At 42.3% G+C, this 19,928-nt stretch overlaps 1 protein-coding gene across 3 annotated transcripts in view; it reads right to left on the bottom strand.

The window, feature by feature from the left end:
* The window catches only part of CMTR1 (cap methyltransferase 1), a 29,107-nt gene extending 10,851 nt beyond the window's left edge, over positions 1–18,256 (bottom strand). The window contains exons 1-15 of one of the 3 annotated variants that reach the window (XM_058834817.1): positions 17,983–18,256; positions 16,111–16,270; positions 12,683–12,825; positions 11,793–11,951; positions 11,332–11,424; positions 9,082–9,153; positions 7,744–7,838; positions 7,567–7,639; positions 7,171–7,369; positions 4,629–4,747; positions 4,274–4,370; positions 2,926–3,058; positions 1,817–1,996; positions 1,351–1,407; positions 329–386 (exon numbers count right to left, since the gene is read on the bottom strand). In XM_058834817.1, the coding sequence (XP_058690800.1) occupies positions 329–386; positions 1,351–1,407; positions 1,817–1,996; positions 2,926–3,058; positions 4,274–4,370; positions 4,629–4,747; positions 7,171–7,369; positions 7,567–7,639; positions 7,744–7,838; positions 9,082–9,153; positions 11,332–11,424; positions 11,793–11,951; positions 12,683–12,825; positions 16,111–16,240 (1,608 nt within the window). In that variant the 5' untranslated portion in view covers positions 16,241–16,270; positions 17,983–18,256. Of the gene's footprint in view, positions 1–328; positions 387–1,350; positions 1,408–1,816; positions 1,997–2,925; positions 3,059–4,273; positions 4,371–4,628; positions 4,748–7,170; positions 7,370–7,566; positions 7,640–7,743; positions 7,839–9,081; positions 9,154–11,331; positions 11,425–11,792; positions 11,952–12,682; positions 12,826–16,110; positions 17,954–17,982 lie in introns of those variants that run through there. The other 2 variants (XM_058834816.1, XM_058834815.1) reach the window with 2 other exon arrangements.
* Between the last annotated feature and the right edge of the window lie 1,672 nt (positions 18,257–19,928).

Genomic DNA, 19,928 nt, shown 5'->3' with positions numbered 1-19,928 from the left:
TATCTATGGCCCCACTGCAGTCAAAAGCTTAGGAAACAGAAACTGCAAACAAAAACAAGACCTTATAGAGAGCTCTGCTGCTTGGGATCCAGGTGCTGAGTTTACTCTGTGTACAATAAAATATTCTCAACTGCACAGAAGCCTGCTCAGTTAAACCATATCAGAGACATCCTGTTTGATTACTTAAGAGCTTGAAACAGTTTCTGACTTTCCCACAAGACAAGATATTAAACTTCTGTCTAGGAAGTCCTATCTTTACTGCAGCTCCACTCTTGTTTCACTGCAACAAGGACACCTTCCCAATTTGCCTGCTTGACACCTTACTTACCCCCCATAGCTGGAGACACTCCTTCCGGATTTCAGCCTGCCGTGGCTCAACCAGTGTCCTAAAGAAAGACAGAAGACTAAGACAGTGAAACCTTGATCTTACAGCATTATATATCCCAGCCTTATAAAATTTGGAACTTTCAGCATTTGACTTGGGAACAACAAACATGAACTGCTCCACAAAGGGTTGTATGAAAGAGGATGCTGCCTTCCTTCCCCACCCTCCAGTTCCTGTATTTAGATTTGTTTCATGGTCTGTACTGCTGACTATCAGCTATCTCTTCATTCCATGAAAGTACCACTGGGTATAAATATTTTCAGTAAGTTATGTATTCGTACAAACTTACACTAATCTTCAAGAGCTGGGTACACAGCCCTATTTATGAATAATAGTGAAGTCCTGCTGAAGGCCATACAAAAAACAGTGTCAAGCTATAATCAGCTCTAAGACAATTTCTAACTACCATATTCACTGAACTTTCTACCACATATTACACATATTCACATAGGTGAATAACACCTGAACAGAAAAGCTGTGGCAGGGAAACAATGCAATGACTTTAGTTTTATGCAAGAAATTAATGTCAAGCTCTAGGTAATTCTAGGTCTGTAACATAGATGTTTTGAATTGCCCCTGGAAAAATGAACTACTATGAACCACACTCAACTTGGATGGTTACTGTTGAATTTAACATGCCAGCTGCAAGTTACTTTTCTGTTTACATTCTCGCTAAGAAGTGGGCTCATTTATGGTAACTGGAAATCATTCAATGCATGGAAGCCTTCTCAACAAGGGTGATAATAGACCATCAATTTTCAGGACTTCTCCAGCCACCCACACATCTCTGCAAATAATTCAGGCAGAGACACAAACTGAGCTACCTAAAAGCACTTTTCACTTTCCTGCCTCCAAAGGCGAAGACAAATACTAACTCAAATCAACAACTTATTAAACAAGAGAAAAGCAATTCATTAATAGTAGGTTAATTCAGTCTTCACTAAAAGCCAGAAGAATATACTCACGTGTCTTGAACAAAGGCACGAATTTTGGCTAGCGCCTTTATCTGAACTCTGCAGTGGCTAAAATAGAAGAGAAGTTTTAGTCAGAGAGCAAATTAATCACCACCAACATTGTTCTACCGTTCAAAACAAGAAAGAGTGGCAGGAAAATAGGGGGAAGCTAGTCTGATTCACAGAGCAATGAGGGATCTTAGCCAGCATGATTCAAACTGAGAGGAAGATCACTGGAACAAATAAGGCAGTACTTTCTTTTCTACACAGTACTCAGAGGCCAAACGGTCACTAACAGTAATACAGCATTTCTGTCTGCACAGAGTCCCCCTGCTCTGCTCAGCCACTTAAGAGAGCAAAAGCAGAGCAGTATGGCAGCACCAATAAATACTTCCATGAGTGCAGGAAGTTATATCTGAAAGCCATGCTAAATTAATCTGCCTACAGCCAGCAGCCCTCATCACCCATAGTAACTCACTTTTCATTGGATTGGACAATGTAATTGTAGAAATCCTGGTTGTCTTTGATCACATTCAGTGGGACGATAAAATTCACATCCAAGTCAGAATTGCGCAGCTGGTTGAGTCTGATGTTCACTGTGAAGAGGTAACCCCGCACATCTTCAATCCCTGACTTCAGGCCTTTGCATACCACATACCTGCAGAGCAAGGCAGAGAGATCAAGTAGGCTCAGTCCTTTCACAGACAACTTTCCTGCCACACTCCCATTATAAGGATAGTTTCCTAAATCTCAGGAACTCTTTCATCCTGTATATCCTTAAGAAGATGCAAACTTACTTTTCATTGAGTCATCATACATTTTCTCAGCTCTGGAAAGACAGGGAAATGCAATCCTATGTAAACCTCCCACAGATCTCCCTCAAGCAGTAAATCAATTCTGCTAAACTTGACAGGTACAATGAAAACACAGGTAATATCACAGAATCATAAAATGGCTTGGGTTGAAGATCATCCAGTACCTTCAAGTACTGGAAGGCCCCAATTAGATCACCCATAAACGTTCTCTTTTCCAGGCTGAAGAATCCAAATTCTCAGCCTTTCCTCATAGGAAATGTGCTCCATCATTAAAATCATGTTGGTGTTCCTCCTCTGGACTTGCTCCAACAGGTCCATGTCCTTGTGCTTGGGACCCCAGAGCTGGATGTAGCACTGCAGGTGGGGTCTCACCAGAGCAGAGTAGCAGGGCACAGTCCCCTCCCCTCATCCTGCTGGCCACATTGCTTTGCATGCAGCACAGGATACAATTGGCTTTCTGGGCTCTGAGCATACAGTGCCAGCTCATGTCCAACCTCTCATATATCCTCTGGCTTCACTGAAACCATAGTTGTTCCATGCAAAACAAGATTTGTTACATATCCAGTTCCGGTTTCCTTCCCATAAGGACAATTTTGCAAATACCATCTTTTACCTTGTCCATAATTTGCCAAACATCTAAAATGTTTCCTCTTCCAAGACAGCTGCTAATTGAGGCAGGTCACAAAGCGTCCATTAGGCTTACCCAAATCCATCTATCACTGTATTTGGAGGATTGTTTTCTTTAGTAGACCCTCATGCTCAAGCATCTCACCTCTCCGAGTTAGCGGGGCGGCTTGTCACAGGTTTAAAGATGCAAACTCTCTCAAAGCAGCAATATAGCAGATAAACAAGACCCACACTGAATGGTGTAAACAGGTCAAAGGTTTTGCAGACAAAATGTCCTCCTGGAAAAAAAAGAGTAACTACACCGATGCCAGCAGATTATAAGAAAACAAGGAGGTACCGAGCACCGCGATCCTTCCACAGAACTAGTAACAGGGTTTTTGTGCAATTAAACAGCATCCAGAACACAGTATGAAGTGGGCCAGCAAGGCAGCAAGGACAGCAAGAAACATCTTCCCTAACTCTCTGAAGCAAAGAGAGAAAAGCATTTCCTTGCCAAGATTCTAGTCTCTATGTAAGCTATCTCACAAGCAAACCTTTTATTTCCACCCCATCCTTCCCTTCCATGCCCAGACTGTGCCCTACGGCATGGCAGCATGCTATCCCAAATCCTCCAGGGAAGAGAAGCCTTGATATATGCAACGAAGAACCTCAGACTAGAGAAGACTAGTAGATGTTACCTAAACAGAACAACTTGCCATCCAGAGAGAAAAGTCTTTGTTGCCCCTTTCCTTCAAACAAGATTTCAGATTTCCCCAAGCAAAAAACTGGTATTTTTACAGAGTTATCATCTACCCATGTAGGAAAGACTTAAAGAAGGCTGCCCCTTTTATCACATCACATTTGAGACTACTCCTCAGTAGATCATTGCCTCAGGTTCTCCTAAACATAGGGCACAAGATAAAAACAATCATTTTGTTACCATTTATCTTCTATATCAGTGCCAATGGCTAACTAAACTCAGTGGAAGACAGAAGCCATCAGAATCAGACACAGTGTAAGATCCATCATTTAGCAATAATGAGGTCCAGCTAAGACAGGGTAAGGCATCATGTGTTCTTATCACACATATGGCAGATTTAGAGGAGAAAAGCCTTCAGAAGCTAGAGGAAAGGAAGAACTGGATAAACACCACTCTGTTCCAATCAGCTGGGATATTGAGGAAGATGGTCTAGCTAGTGCCATAAAACTCAGATAGACTGTCCAGTTATCACACTGCATGACCTTACCCCAAGACAGCTACATAACCTAACAAATTAAGTGCTTTAAATTAATGCTCATGCTTTTAACTAAAAGCAAAATAGGCACAGATTAGCTTATTTTTCTGACCAGATCTCTTAGCTTTGTGACAACCATCCCAGGACTTATGCGTTCAGATTCAATTCTGTTCAACTCACAGCAGAGCAGACTTCAAGGAACTAATGAAAACTATACAGAACATTCCTCAGTGCCACCCACACCTTAGAGAAGGAGGAAGATTAATGGACAAAACGTACCTGTTCGCACAATAGACAGCGCTGTAAGGAATTGGCAAAGCATGAGTTGTTTGCTTAGGATTTCTTGCAGATTCTCCTGACCCTCCACTGAGAAACCCTGCAAAGTGCATAGCATATGACTAGTATCTCCACAAATCTGTTGGTCAAGCAAAGGATCCTGAGTAACTAAATCATGGAATCATTATCATTTCTGTTTCTTTAAGGTAAAAAAATCAACACCAGGAATTTTAATGGCAAGGCTTGTAGAATTTCACATTGTAGTTACAGATACATGTCAAACACCCTATTGTATGCAGACAAGGTGTCCGTTTTGTCAGTATTTTTTTAGTGCAAGAAGAAAAAGAAATTAACCAACCCCATCAGCCATTAAGAAATGCACCCCCTTGTGATCAGTATTGTCCAACACAAAATTCTGAAAAGCAGTAATATTCTCAGATCGAGTGATGTCTCCGTCTCCATCAATCCCACCCTCTCCTAAGGAAAAAAAGGAGACAATCAATAACACATTTGCAAGTACAAACAAAAGATCAGTATGTACAGATGATTTATTGTATTCAATCAACATTTAGTAAGAAATTACAAAGACCTTGATAGGCAAATAAACATTAAAAAACTCCCTTGTTCACCACCAAAGATGCTTTTTAATTCAGAAAAATTATTCAGATTGAGTGATTGGGCTGAAACAAGACCATACAATAACCATGCTCAAATGACAATGTACATTAGCCTCAGCAAAAGACAAATGAAGTCTATGTGACAACATAATAGTCTCATCCAAGAAGGAATGGCACATAGCTGAACCTGCTGAAAATGTAAAATTCAACCTCACTGCACAACTCACCTGTTAAAAACATGTTATTACAGACAGGGCAAAATTCTTTATATTGTGCATTTGTAACCTTCTACTAAGAATTCAAAGAAACATAACAGTATATTTTCAAACACAGTGTAATTTGGGCTTTAAAAAAGCAACCCCCCAAAAAATTGTGAAGAAATTTATAGAGTGTAGGGAAAGAGACAGAGTAGGTTTGTGCACAAATACTCTTCCAATTGTTTTTTTTTATGGCTCTTTTAAAAGAGAGCTACATTTTCCCCCAGCTGGTGTTTTAGAAAGCTGATCTAAGGTGTATTCTATACCTCACTAGCTATGCCTTAAGGAAGCCTGAATTTCTGTATGGTATTAGTCCCTGTCAATCTTCTACCACAGATTCTATTACCTCAACTGGAGGACTAGAAAGTAGAAGAGATCAGGATGCATGACATGGTTTTGACAACTAAACTCCTCACCAACCATCCTGTCAACAAGTGAAGTGATACTGGAATTTGTTACCACTCCTCACAACAGAAGTATCATGGCAGGCTACTTCCTTCCCATCAGTGGAAGAAAGTCTATGCATACCTCACTAGATTTTATAGCATAACAGAAAGGGATGAAGAAAATTAACCAAAATCATTGGGCAATTAATCTCCTCCTCTCTGTAATACCAGTTTGCTGTGAACTATGAAGATCCAAACACTGTAACCAGTAGAGCAATGTGTTTATCTACCTTGCTACCCTTGCCATGAACCTTCACTTTAACTAAGATCTAATCCTTAAGTGCTACTAACCATTCTCTAAGAGCTCATAGTCAGGTGTCAAGAGCGGCAGTCAACAAGAGTCAGCGGTGGAGAGAAGAAAAAACACACAAGGCACAACAACAGAAATGCAAACCCTCTGCTCTATAAGACAGTCACTTTCCAGTTTCTTTTTTATAGTCTGAAATAAGAAACACAAATACTAGCAGTCCTCGGATTTCCCCTCCTAGACCTAAAGGCAAGGCAGACAGAGGGCTCAAACACATCATCAAGATTAACAAGTTACAATGCATAACATGAGACGCAGCAATTGTCTGTGTACACCTGTTTAGTCTGTCTCAAAGCAAGGTAAAACATGTTAACAAACCTCCTTGGATTAAGCAGCTCATTTAGTCACAATGATTCAGATACAGCCTCCAGCCCAAATCTGTTTTATTTTGCTTTAAGAGCCCACAATCACTTATCAGAGCACAGCTAGGAAGGTCTGATATAGAAACATGCTGACAGTCAGGCAAATGAGGCTTCTAGCTCTGCTAATAGACTCATTGGGAGGCTGGAGCACCTCTCCCATGAGGATAGACTGAGAACACTGAGGCTGTTTAGCCTGAAGAAAAGAAGGCTCTAGGTAGCCTAGGCACTCTTCAAAGTGGGCTACAGGAAAGTTGGGAACGGACTTTTTATCAGGGAGTATAGTGATAGAATAATGCATAATGGCTTTAAACTGAAAGGGGGTATGTTTAAAATAGACATTAACAAGCAATTCTTTACTGATAGTGATGAATCACTGGGATGCATTGCCCAGACAATGTTATGGATGCCCAGTCTCTGTTCATGGCCAGCCTGGAAGGGGCTTTGAGCGATCTGGTCTCATGAAAGGTGTCCCTGTTCATAGCAGGGGGTTGGCACTGGATGATGTTTAAAGTGCCTTCCAAACCACACAATTCTGTAAGTCGTCTCATTCACAGTATTTCACGCAGAGATCAGTAATGTGAGAAAAACATTGCCAAGCAATCTTTAAGCACTGTATAATGTTCAGATAAGTAAAGTACTCAAATATCAACTGCTACAATGAAATATGTTCCCAGGTCAGAATGGTAATAAATGCAAATGACTTGAAAAAATGAAAATAACTTATCAGAAAAATTATTTTATATGCAAGCTCACCAATATCAACCCTTTTCTCCAATGACAGTCCCCTTCTGCCTTGCAAAATAGTTCCCTAGGCCTCTCCTAGATCCCCCTGCTGGTATCAATACCAGCCCTGCCACTAATACAGAGACTACAGCATAAGCAAAAATATGCTACATGGCTGCACTACATACCATAATAAGGTTCAAAGAGCTCACTGGAACCAGAATAGAAGTCCTCCAGTTTAAAATCATTTGGTCCTTTCAAGGTCATGCCAAATCCTTTTGCATGCCACTTCCGCCTCCACAAGACATATTCAGAGAAGCCTCCGGGACCAGCACACACATCAGCAAAGTAGAGCAGTTCTGCATCATACTCTTTTATCAAAGGCACCTGCAAAAGGAAACTGAGGAAGTTCTACTGACCTGTAATGGCTCCCATTAGTCAAACCACATGCACCATAAACTACACCGCTCAGAGAAAACTTTCAAGGACCTGTTTTCTCAGCTACTATCCTAAGAATTCTCCTTTCTTCCCACCTTCCACATTCTCTGAGAAAGCACTGCTGCTGGAAAGTTAGAGGCACTCACCCCTTGGTAGTCCTTAGGGTTTGTAAACATGTAGTCAAAGACATGGTCCATATTTGCCATCTTCATTGCAGCCCTGTGAACACATAAATGGGGCATTGTGAAGTTTCATCCTTGGCTCCCACAGCTGAAAATGGACATACATGGGAAAGGGGCTACACTACCAGATATTCTACAAACCTGTTGAGAAAGAAAGCTCCACGGATCATCTCATAGGGGTTAGACCTTGTTCGGGCTCTACGCATTTCTTCTCCATCCAGCTCATCAAATACACTCTGCACAAACAGAAGCAAAGTTCAGCTGGGCCTGGCACAGGCTGAAGGAATAGGTAGGCATCATTTCCCATCTTCTTGCTTCTCTCTCCTTAGACAGCAAAATTCATGCAGGACTTGGTTTACCAATACAAAATGTTTTTCTGTCTCATAATGATATTTGCTCTTCTTCTAAACCACCTCAGCTCTTAAGCAAATATAATAATAATGACAAATTCTGTACTGACAGTTCCAGAGCCTCAAAAGCAGTCCCAGCCTACAGTATTTCTTTCACATATATACACACACACACACACACACACACACACTACTGCAGTATACAAGGGCATGATAAGATCTAGGAGGGAAGACTGAACAGACAAGAAAAGAAGGGGAGCTCATTTCCTTAGCTTGTTCAAGCCTTTAGCCTTTCAGTAGGACTAAAGGCGGGGTGACTGCTTTCTATCATCTCCCCACTGGTTTTGGCTGGGGTAGGGTTAGTTTGTTTCATAGTAGCTAGCTCTAAGATACATTCTGGATTTGTGATGGAAACAGTGTTGATAACATAGACCTGTTTTCGTTACTTCTGAGCAGTGTTTGAACAGCATCAGGACCTTTTCTGCTTCTCATACCACCCTGCCAGCTAGTAGGCTGGGAATGCACTCTTGTGGAGTTTAGAGGGGGCATAGCGGGACAGATGACCCCAGGTGTCCAAAGAGATATTCCATACCATACCCCATGATGCTCAGCATATAAAGCAGGGGGAAGAAGGAGGAAGCCAAGGATATTCAGAGTTATGGTTTCTGTCTTCCCAAGTAATCCTGGCATGTGATGGAGCCCTGCTCTCCTGGAGATAGATGGCTGAACACATGCTTGCCCACAGCAAGTAGTGAATGAATTCCTTGTTTTGCTTTCCTTCCATTGAGTGGCTTTTGCTTTACTTATTAAATTGCCTTTATCTCAACCTACAACTTTTCTTCACTTTTACCATGCTCTCCCCAATCCACTCCTTGAGGGAGTGGGCAAGCAGCTGCAGAGGGCTTAGTTGCCAGGTAGAGTTAAACCAAGACAATCTCTTAAAAGGCTGAGGTTCAAAACAGGCTGCTGAACAGATAGTAAAAAACAGGATGCTAGGTGATCCCAGTGACATCGAGGTGACAGAGGACATTCTGAGCTCTTACCAATTACCTAACTACTCAAGCCTCTATAATTATTTATTTCACTTGCTTCCCCAAAATTTTAGTTCCTCTCTAAAAAGGGGACTCACCTTGCACTGCAGGACATTACGTAAAAGCTCTTCATTACAGAACTCTGTTTCATCTTCAATCATCAGCTTCCTCTGCAACAGGACGAGCACAGAGAGCAATTAGCAGGTATGATATTGTCATTTCAGAATGCAGCCAGTAATGAACCAATAACAGATGATGGCTGCCAATCACATACTAGGCTGTTTCAGCAAAAGCATGGCAATTAAGCTGAGGAATTTTCTCCCCTGTTAGGCATCTTGAGACCACATATGAAATACTGTATCCAGTTTAGCACTCTCTAGTACAGCAACAGACATACTACAACAAAAGCAGCAAAAGGGCCACCAAAATGACAAAGGGTGAAAAAGCACCTGATGTACGAGAAAAAGCTGAGAACAGTCAGAAGACAAAAAGGGGAGATCCTGTGGCTGTACCTAACAATGGGACAAGTCCCTAACAGGAGACAGAAAAGACTGAGTTAGGCTCCTAGAGATGTACAGTGACGTGACAAGAAACAATCTACTAAAGCTACATAAAAAATGCCAATTAGCCATAAGTAAATTTTCTTTTGTCAACTGGGTTGTCAAACACTGAAAAGATGTCCAAACAGGCTGTAAAGTTTCCATATTTGAAATACTCAAAACTCCATTAAACAAGGCCTGGAGCAACCTGATCAGATCTAGCTGGGTCTGCTTTAAGCAGGAAGCTAAACTAGCAACCTCAAGAGGCTGCTCACAGTCAAATAGCTATTCTACAGCTATTTGACATGGCAACTGTCCCAGGCTGAGTACTCCTGCTTTGTCTTAGGCTGTGTCATGAGGTTAGTTTACCTTTAAGGAAGTTAAAGTTGCTGGGGGCTCTTGGGAGTCTTTTCTCCTGACCAATTATCGGTCATTGCTGAGAATTGACAGCAGTTTTAGCCATTGAAAAGTAGAATCAACTTGTGAACCCCACCTTAAAGTGTATACCCAGAAGTCTGTGGTGGTCCTTTGTTTTCCTGACTGTGAAGGGTGGCGGAGCTCCGGCTGGCCTCCGGTTCTCTGCCCAAGCCATGCGGCTGGGCGGGGGCCGGGCTGGGCCCGCCGCGTCTCTCGTCTCCCGGCCGGGAGATGAGGCTTGCCCCGGGCCAGATCGGGCTGGGCCGAGCTCGGCCCGATCTCTGGTTCAGCTAGAGGGTTTGCTGTAACTACATTCACTAAAAACTGCCGAGTAAAGAAAGAAACTCCGAGCCTGCAGGAAGCAGAGACAGAGACCACGCTCTCTAAAAGCAGCTATGAAGAACTTTCCATCGCAGACGGTTCCAGCTCCTGTTCAGCAGAGATCACTGAACCATCTACAAAAGCTTGGGCAAGATTTTAACTCTTTCTTATCCAGATGAGACTTGCGGATTAATCTTTTCATCCAGAGAGAGAAAAGGAGAGTGATCAACATGAAAAAAGACTTTATAAACTACTAGTGGCAAGAAAGAAAAGAGACTTCAAGAAAGGTAGAGAATTAAGGAGATGCTTTAATTAAGCTGAAATATCTTTCTGTTAAAACTATGGAGATGGACAATGAAGTCCTGAAAAAAACCCTTTTAATTCATAATAGAGTATAGAGAGGAATAAGGTGTTCAAAGTGTAAATTTGAGTAAAAAGTGAAGTAATTGTGGTATAGTCAAGTGCTGAGGGATTTGAAGCCTTGAGAGGCAATCAGAAAACTGTTTCTTAGTGAAGCTCACAGAAGCAGATGAAGAATACTTTTTTGCCTTTGACTAACTTATCCTTAAAAATGCTATCTTCAAACTCATGACCCATAACACATTTCAGAGTGATGTGGAATGGGAGGGGTGGGCTTTAATAACAGTAGCTCTGAGCAGCTGATATCAGAGAAACGAGAAACTATAACAAAAATAGTTTTCTTGTGACAAACTCCATAAATTAACAGAAAGGAACTTCTGTTTCTCTACAGAAACTGAGGAAAAGACTATTAAAAGAATTAGAACTGTTTAAACCATCAAAATTATAAAGTTTTTATCTCTGTTGTCATATGAACGGAAAAATAGTGAGCAGTGAGAAATGAAAAGGTTTTTCTAAAAGTTTATTCTGGTGTTCTTATTCTTGTAGTTTGTCAATAAACTTTTCTTTATTCCTTTTAAGTTTTATGCCTGGTTTGCTCTTATTTTAATCCATATCTCACAGCAAGACATAAATAATTCTTTTTTCCCCTTTTTGTTAATTACTGGTTCAAAACCACGACAGGCTGATAAGTACAGAGATATAAAAAATTACCTTCCCCACAGTCATCCACTCCTTCAGCTCCTGGGCATCTGGGATCTCCGTGGTACACTCAGGGCACCAGTCCACCTTCTCATAGGCACTAGGCTGCAAACACAAGTCATGGGAAGAGCCAAATAAAAACTAATTGCTTCCCAAAAGTTTGACTCCCAATGCTAGCATAAGGGGTTGTGCCATGACTTTAGTGCCAAGTGTAGAGTTTTTTCTTCCTGTACTAAAACACGTCTTAAAACACAGCCCCAAATACCTCCGCCACAAGAAAAACCTTCACCGCATTCCCCTATACTAGATTCTGATAAACAAGGCAAAACAGAAGTCTAGTACTCAAAGTACAGTTTAGAAGCACTGAAAAAGAGACAGCTGCCAAGAAAAACCACACTTGTTTTACACATTCTTTCTCCCAGTTTTTGCTGAACACAACAAGAGAAATGGGACTTAAAACAGAAAGTACTTACCTCTGGCTCATCCTGCCAATCAATATTGAGCTCCCCATCAAATCCTTTGAGGGTCAGGCCAAAGCCTCTCCTTCCTTTTTGATTGGAGGCCTCAACAATATCCTTCCTGCCTTGGCCGTATTTTCCCAGACCTTCTCCTTCCCGGAATCCCATCTTGGCCTATAAAGGGAGCACAGGGAGCACTCTGAGGCAAGTGGACTTGAGTTTATGTACTACTGCTAAGGTCAAAGAGTAGTGGTGAAAATTGCACATCACCCTTAAGGCAGTGAGCATTTATAATCTCAATTGTAGCTTTCAGGACTTTCAAGTGAGTTCACTTCACTGAGGCAGGACACAAAAAAACTAGATCTGAAGAATGATGTTTGACATGACAACAAATTACAAAAGGTTCAGTAATACAGGAACAGCCTGCCCAGAGAGAAAAGTAGTGAGGAGCCTGGAGCCATTCATCACAGGGTTCAGTAAGCATGGATGGTTCATAAAAAAAAAAAAAAAAAGTTGGTGTAGGAAATAGTTCATGTTGTGTTGATATTCTTTGTTGTGAACATGCATTCACATGCATTTCAAGTATCAGTTAAAACTTCACATAAAACTCAGAGGAGGAATGCAAGACACTGGTCCTGAAACACATACACATCCCTTAGGTTAAAAGAACTATGTTCATTGGTATCTTCTAGTTTTTCAGTTTTCTCTCAGTAAATTTTAGCAGAAAGAGAACAATAACAAAAAGTGGGGATGCAGACAATTTCATGTGTGTACCAGACAGTAAGGAAATAAAAGACAGAGAACCCTGCTACAAAGAGGATCAGAATAAAAGTATTGTTAATAATAAACTGGTCTTTCCACTTCATCAGTTCTTAATATTTTGGTCCAAAACTATTTTGACCTACCATAAGCTTTTGGGAGACACTGTTATACATTGAGTAACGAGATGAAGTACCCTCCACAAGAGAGTCTTGTTTGAACTCATTGCTGAAGACTGGTCTTTTTTCATCACTCTCACTGTCAGACCCACTGGTGCTACTGGAAGACTCTGAAACCAAACAAAAAAATGAGAATGAAAATAAAAATAAAATAGAAGAAAGATATCTCAGTAATCACATTAGAACACATTAAATTCATTAAATCCTCTGAACACACACACAGAGGACACTTCAATATCTCAAATGTGTTACAGGAAGCATGCAGGTGTAATGTAACTAAGTGTTGGTTGCACAGGGCGTGTTATCTTCCCTGTTGCCTCAGGGACACATACAGCCTCTCTGATCCCATGGATTCCAGGCCCTACAAAGGGCTGGGCAAACCCCATCATGCCAGCAGAGCACCACAGCATGACCACAATAGTACTGTGGTGTTCCTGACCTTTGCAATGATCCTGAGGAACTGAGAAGGTCCACAGGGATTCTCTCCTGAGAACAGTGACAATTACACCTTGATGAAACATACTGAATTTTCTTCCATATCGTACCTAACTACAAGTGTAAATCCAGCCCTGACTTAGCCAAAAACTGACATCAAGTACACAGGCATCTACCAAATAGCCAACACTGCAGAAAGAAGAGAAAGTTAAATTTATTTTACTTCAGTTTTATCCCCACTATCCAGTTAAAAAGCAAGGATCCTCAAGTTTATTACAGCAAATGAGAGTGTTTTTCATCTCTAGCATTCACTGATACATACAAACTCAAGTGAAAGATAAGGTCAGAAGACACCAATCTTTTTAAAAATACCTTGAGAGAGGTTTAAGGAAGAACTTAATCAAGTCAGTGGTTCATTCAAGGTAGTAAGTATCAACATATACAGCAAGCACTCAAAATCTTTTTCACCAGAACCTAGAGCACCAGAACCTTCATGGGCACCAAATAATGAAGCTCTGTCTATGCCCAGTTCCACCTTGGGATCTAGTTGGTAAGAACCTAGGCCTGTATGAGCTGTATAGTCCTCACTGCTGCTCTCCAGCTGGGAGATGCCCAAACCTACTCACTCCAGGCAGGATGTAACTGGGATCTGGGCAGGAATCATGGTAGTCTCACTTTTCTCAGCCTGCTCTGTATCAGCTGGGTGCCAAGGGAGGCCCTACAACCCAAGGAGTCCTTCTGTTTTTCCTGGGGTAGTATCACTATGAGGATGAAGCAGCGGCACAAGTTTCTTACTACAGCTAATTCATACAACCTACAGGAACAGCAGTCCACAGCAAGCACAGCCATGCTCTCTGTTTGCCCTCTGTCTCCTGAGCTCCCTTGTTTGCTGAGTGCTAGAAATCATTTTGTGCTGCTTTGTACAACCAGGGGAAGTTGAACTAAAAAAGTTGCTGTGACATGAAACAGAAGATTGCTCGCAGAGTTGATCTTTTTCTGTTTATCTCTTAAGAAGGAATAATTTAGCTCCACAGAAGTGTTAAAAAAACCCCAAAAGATATTATAATACTTAAAAAGAAGGATTGAACTTTTCTTACATTTGTCTAATTTAAGAAAAAACACAGACTATTTCTCTCTCAACTCACAGATCTCTGTATTTTCCTGTTCTGGGAAACTGAGCATCAGTGAAGTAACAGGAAACAACTGAAAAATCAGCAAAAAAAGGCCATTACAAGAAAGTGAAGTAAAAATGAAAGTCACCACAGTAAAATATACAACTGTAGTTAAAACCCTTTCCAAGTGTCCTCAGTGCTTGTTGCTGAGCAATCAGCTTTTAAGATTCAGGACTTGTGTCCCCACATAACTACTACACTAGAGTTTTACAGTATCAACATTTGAGGCTTCCAGCTCCAGACAAGAAAGACTGATTCAACCTGTGTTGCAACATTCTATACCCATCCTGATTTTCAAATATCTATCACACAAGATTTATTTCTGTCTCTTTCACAGAGCTTTTAGATAAGAACACACTCACAAAGGATTTTTGCTTTAGGGTCAGCTACTGCTTTCTGCTTCTTTGGTACACAGCTTCAGTTAACTTTGCTACCTGCTTTGAGCTGTGTCTTTTCTAGAGACTCATAAAGTGCCTTAAACACAATTACCCACTGCATACATTTCAATGGAGTCCCTTTACAACTCTTCTAGTTTTTAAGATTTGCTAAGCCATGCTCAGCTGAGATTAAATCTCACACCACTTCTTTCTCCAACCTCCCTTCTTTCATTAGAAACCACAATGAGTGTAATAAGACTACTACACAATTATCTCTACCCAAAATATTGTCCTTGAACTATATAAATTTGTTACTTAAACACTAAGGCTCACAGCCTATTTTGACTCATATGAATTCAATAATCAAAAGGGGGGAAAAAATGAAAAAAACATCAGTTTGAATTTTTTAGCTCAGCCCTGAGTGCACAGAGCATTCTCTACCCCAGCTCTCACATTCTGCACCTCTGGCCTCCTCACTCACCTTGGGCCTTGTCAGACAGATATACACAGACAGGTATACCCTGCAACTATAGCTACTCCCAAACCAGCCCACTCATCTTCCACACACACACCCTTCCATTTTCACAAGGGAAGGCTTCTTTATGTGTTCAGGCACTTGACCACTTCATGACCAGGAGAAATCCTAAGACTGATGTAGCAGGCATGACAGTCAGTCAACCTGAAGTACCATCCTGAAAGAGTTTAAAGCATCCCACATGAGCAATACCAATTATGTAGGTCATGTGCGTCATCTGTGGTATATCCCAACTCCAGCCTAGAAAGCACACTCCAAGAAAAAGTAGGCAATTATTCAACTCTGAAACAGATCTTCTTTCTGAAAAGAAACACCTGTGAGCTCTCACAACTCTGCTCTCCCCTGGAAAAATCACACTGAGGCAGCATAAGAGACGGTCCTACAAAGTAGAGATCCCAACCAACCGGCCTATTTGTATTCATCTCAATTTCTCCCATCTGCAGAAATGTGATAAGACTACTGATTTTTTTCTTCCTTTTTAAACAAAATTATGATTATGATCCTTTTTATGGTGTAACACCCACAACACCTCAGTACTGAGAGCTTCCAAACCAGAAATAACTGCTGAGACTGAAAAGATCAATATGACAAGAATGTTTAGAGCTTTGGATCATGCACGTCATCTACCTCAAATTCAATTTTCTACATCTGAATTCATACAATTCCCAGATGAAAAGGTTTACCTAACATTTTAAAAAACCTTAAATGAATTCATACCAATCCAAGGCTGTAAAAAGAAATAATGTAGCTTTTTTCCCTAAAGAGAGAGCATACCCTTGAAATTCAGGCTATCAATTAGGACTTAGGAGATGTGGTTCAATTCCTGGTAATTATTTATATCCCCTGCAGCAGCACATTCCAGATCTCCAACCTTACCTTGAGCAGTATGATTACTAAATTGATTTTCATCATCTGAAGTAGAACTCAGGGTTAATCCCAAGTCTTCCAGCCTCTTCTTCTGCTTATTTTGGGGGCTGCTAAATTCGGGTTCTGTCCTTCTCTTCATGTCTTCCCAAAATGCTAAAAGAAGATCACACTTGGCAAACATTAAGCAAGTTAACTTTCTGTAATGCACATCAGCATGGTGGCATAGATCATGTTAAGCTGTTAACTCATGTTAAGTATTAGGCTTCTCAACGTAAATGTCTTCAGGTAACAGTCTTAGCTTCTTTTGAACCACCTTTTTAAACACCTAGTCTAATCAAACAGGAAACTGATATGGAAATTTCCCTATAACTGATGAATTTCAAATCACTTCTACAACCTACTTATCCCCAAATACAAGTAGATTAAGTCAACCCAGATATAGACACTTAGATAACTTAAATATATGGCAGTTCATTACTACTACTGATTCAAAGGTTCATTTTATTCAACCAGACTGAAAAAATGTCAGTTCAATCTAATGGAGAATATGCAAGGTAGAACCAATTTCTCATGAGACTCCAAATGACTCTGACCTCACCTCTGCAAATCTTAATTCAAAAAGGAGCTTTTATGCATGACTTTTGTAACAGAATTTTATTAAATATGTGTGTGCAGTTGTATTTTTCACCAGGAATCACTGGCAAGATATCCTTGCCACAGCTTCTGCATGTGGCTGATAATTTTGAATAAACCCAGAGAAAGGTCTACTCCCTAAGATGGAGTTAATAAAAGCCAGCTTGGAAGGCTTGCAGAAGACAAGAAGCAAGGAAAGGGAAAGCAGGTAAAAATTTAAAGGGAAAAATGCTTAACACACCAGTTAAAACCTCCCTGCTACTGGAAAGAAAAAAAAAAACAAACTGAACCTTGATTAGTGCTTATTATTCTATATAGGATTGTTGGGTTATAAAAGATGTCCCAGGTCACCAATTCAAACCTTTAGTTATCAAACTTATTTTCACAAACACATACAAGGCAGCTTAAGGCCAAATCTTTTCTTTATCCCCACAACTCTGACTGCAAAATGATCCCACAAGCTCACTGAACTATGGCTAAGAAATCTTCTCCCTTCCACCAGAAATTCTATTACAGACAACTCACCTTTATCTGCTCTTGCTTCAATTGGGGGTTTTGGGGCTTTTTTCCCCCTTGTTTATTCCTAACAAACCAGCCATTTTATATTTTTTCTGAGAGAGCTTAATGAGGGACCAACACACTCTCAGCTCACCCCTACCAGCTCCCTATTGAGACCCACACCGTCCAAACCCCACTAAGGGTGCCTCAGCGCCTTCCCGACAAATTTCAAACTATGCAAAATTAGGTGCAAGCTAGGGACACCCAATCCCTCAGGAGCGCCGCAGGTGAGAGGGAAAGCCCTTCCACATCCCCGCAGCCCCCTTGCACCGAACCACCGGTCTCTCACAGAATCGTTCCAATCTCAGGTTGGAAAAGACCTCTGAGGTCATCGTGTCCAACCCGTGACTGAACGCCACCGTGGGCACTAGACCGTGGCACTGAGTGCCATGTCCAGTCTTTCCTTGAACACCTCCAGGGACGGTGACTCCACCATCTCTCCGGGTAGCACATTCCAATGTCGAATTACCCTTTCTGCAGAGGAATTTCTCCAGCTGTCCAGCCTACACCTCCCCGGGCGTAGCCTGAGGCTGTGTCTTCTTGTCCTGGTTGCCCGGGAGAAGGGGCCGATCTCCTCCTGGCTACACCCTCCTTTTAGGTGGTTGTAGAGAACGATACGATCTCCCCTGAGCCTCATCTTCTCCAGGCTAAACGCCCCCAGCTCCCTCAGCCGATCCTCACAGAACTTACCCTCCAGATCCTTGACCAGCTTCGCTGCCCTTTTCTGCCTCTCACCCCCGTCGCACCGCCCGCCGCACAGCCCTCGGTCCCAGAGGCCGAGCCGAGACCCCCCCGCAAGCGGAGGTCGGGCGGCGGGCAGACGGCGGGAGCAGCCGGCGGCCGCACCCCGCGCTGACCCACACACGACCGGGGTCGGCGGACAGCGCCGTGCTGGAGCGGGCAGCACTCACGGCGTAAGCGCGGCAGGCGGGTGGCCGCGGCCGGCTCCGAAGGGCTCGGGCTCCCAGGGCGCGGCGAGGGCAGGACGCGAGCCCACCGCCGCCGCTTTCGTTTCCCCGCTCCGACGCGGCGGCGTCACCGCCCCCGGCCCGCCCCTCTCGCGGGGCCTCCCTGGCCGCCGGCGCGCGGCTGTGACGCACAAAGCACGCGCGCCCCACGGGCCGGTTCCAGCAGGCGGATCCTGGGCACCCCCGGCCCCGGCTAAAAACACCGGAATTCTGTGTAAAGCGCTACACAGACTTCATAGTTTGTTTATATATGGATATAAAAATGTTTATCGATCGTGTAGCATAGCGGAAGGTGGAAGTGTTTAGACTGAAGAAGAGGAGGCTCAGGGGAGACCTTATCACTCTCTACAACTCCCGATAGGAGGCTGTAGCCAGGCAGGGATCGACCTCTTCTCCCTGGCAACCAGCGCCAGGACAAGACAACACAGCCTCAGGTTGCACCAGGGGAGGTTCAGGTTGGATAACTGGAGAAATTTCTCTACAGAAAGGGTGATTCGACACTGGGAACCTGGGCGGGGGGGTTGGTTGAGAATTTTTTCCCCTGAAAAAGGTCTGCCATTCATGTCCAGGGGCAAGTGTTGCTAGAGGACACAAAATGATACACACAAACACCTCTCAGTATCAGAACAGAAAAAACAGTGCCTTTATTCTCTGACTCCAGTATTTATAGATTCTCAACACTGACCAGGGATTGGATAACTAAGTTATCACCTTCCCAAGCACACTGGTTATGAGAAACATCCATCAAAAGACGTTTCTTAGAAGGAATGTGGCAAACAATTTATAGGACTTTCATGGGAAAGTAAAACTATGAAAACATTATTAGAAGGCTTAATTTTCAGGGTGACAGGCCCATTCTTGCATGAGATTGTCAGATTGGTTTTGGACTCCACAGATCTCTATGAGTTAAACATCTCTCTGTGATGGTCCCCTGTCGCACTGTATTAGGAATGGCAAAATGACGACACGGACTCTCTAGCCTTAGTTGCAAAAGAGAGCACTTTTTATTTTTCCAAATCTTGCAGATCTTCTTTTATAGACAGTTCTGAGAAGATCCAGAAAGGTAAAGCTTTCATTGGTCATGAAACTAACACATCACCAGCATTGATCTGGAACAACATTATTAGGAACAACGTGACTGTTTCTTACAAGTAAACAACAAGGTAACAAACACCTGCAAAGGTTGTTTTCCTTCTCTAAGGACTGCCTGGAATCCTCATCATTTTTCAGGCCATACTTTCTCAGGCCAGTGTGAGAAAGTTAAGTGACTTAGTTTCACACAGACACTGTGCTACCTGCCTGATTTCTCACATTCAGCATCCATAGTCCCCTTTCACTAGCACCCCTTCCCAACTCTTCTCCTGATGATGACAGTGAATTGCTCTGAAAGTGATTATCACACTACCTGACAGCTGTCTTCCACAAGAAAACAGCAAGTCTTGAACCTGCCCTGCATCATCTGTTTTGGGAACCAAATCAGCTGGAACAGATCATATCTTGGACTGGGTTTCTGACAGAGAGGGAATAAACCTGAGGCCCTGGGAGACAGGATACTGAAAGGATGGAAATTAGGATGCTACTGGGATAATTCCATAATAGGTCATGTCCCTGGTTATCATTTGAAATTGGACCCCTGCCCTCAGGTACCCCTATGAATTGTTGAGCTCA

Source organism: Poecile atricapillus, chromosome 3 (genome assembly GCF_030490865.1).
Source record: "Poecile atricapillus isolate bPoeAtr1 chromosome 3, bPoeAtr1.hap1, whole genome shotgun sequence".
Taxonomy (NCBI): domain Eukaryota; kingdom Metazoa; phylum Chordata; class Aves; order Passeriformes; family Paridae; genus Poecile; species Poecile atricapillus.
This window is presented reverse-complemented; position numbering and strand designations above follow the sequence as displayed.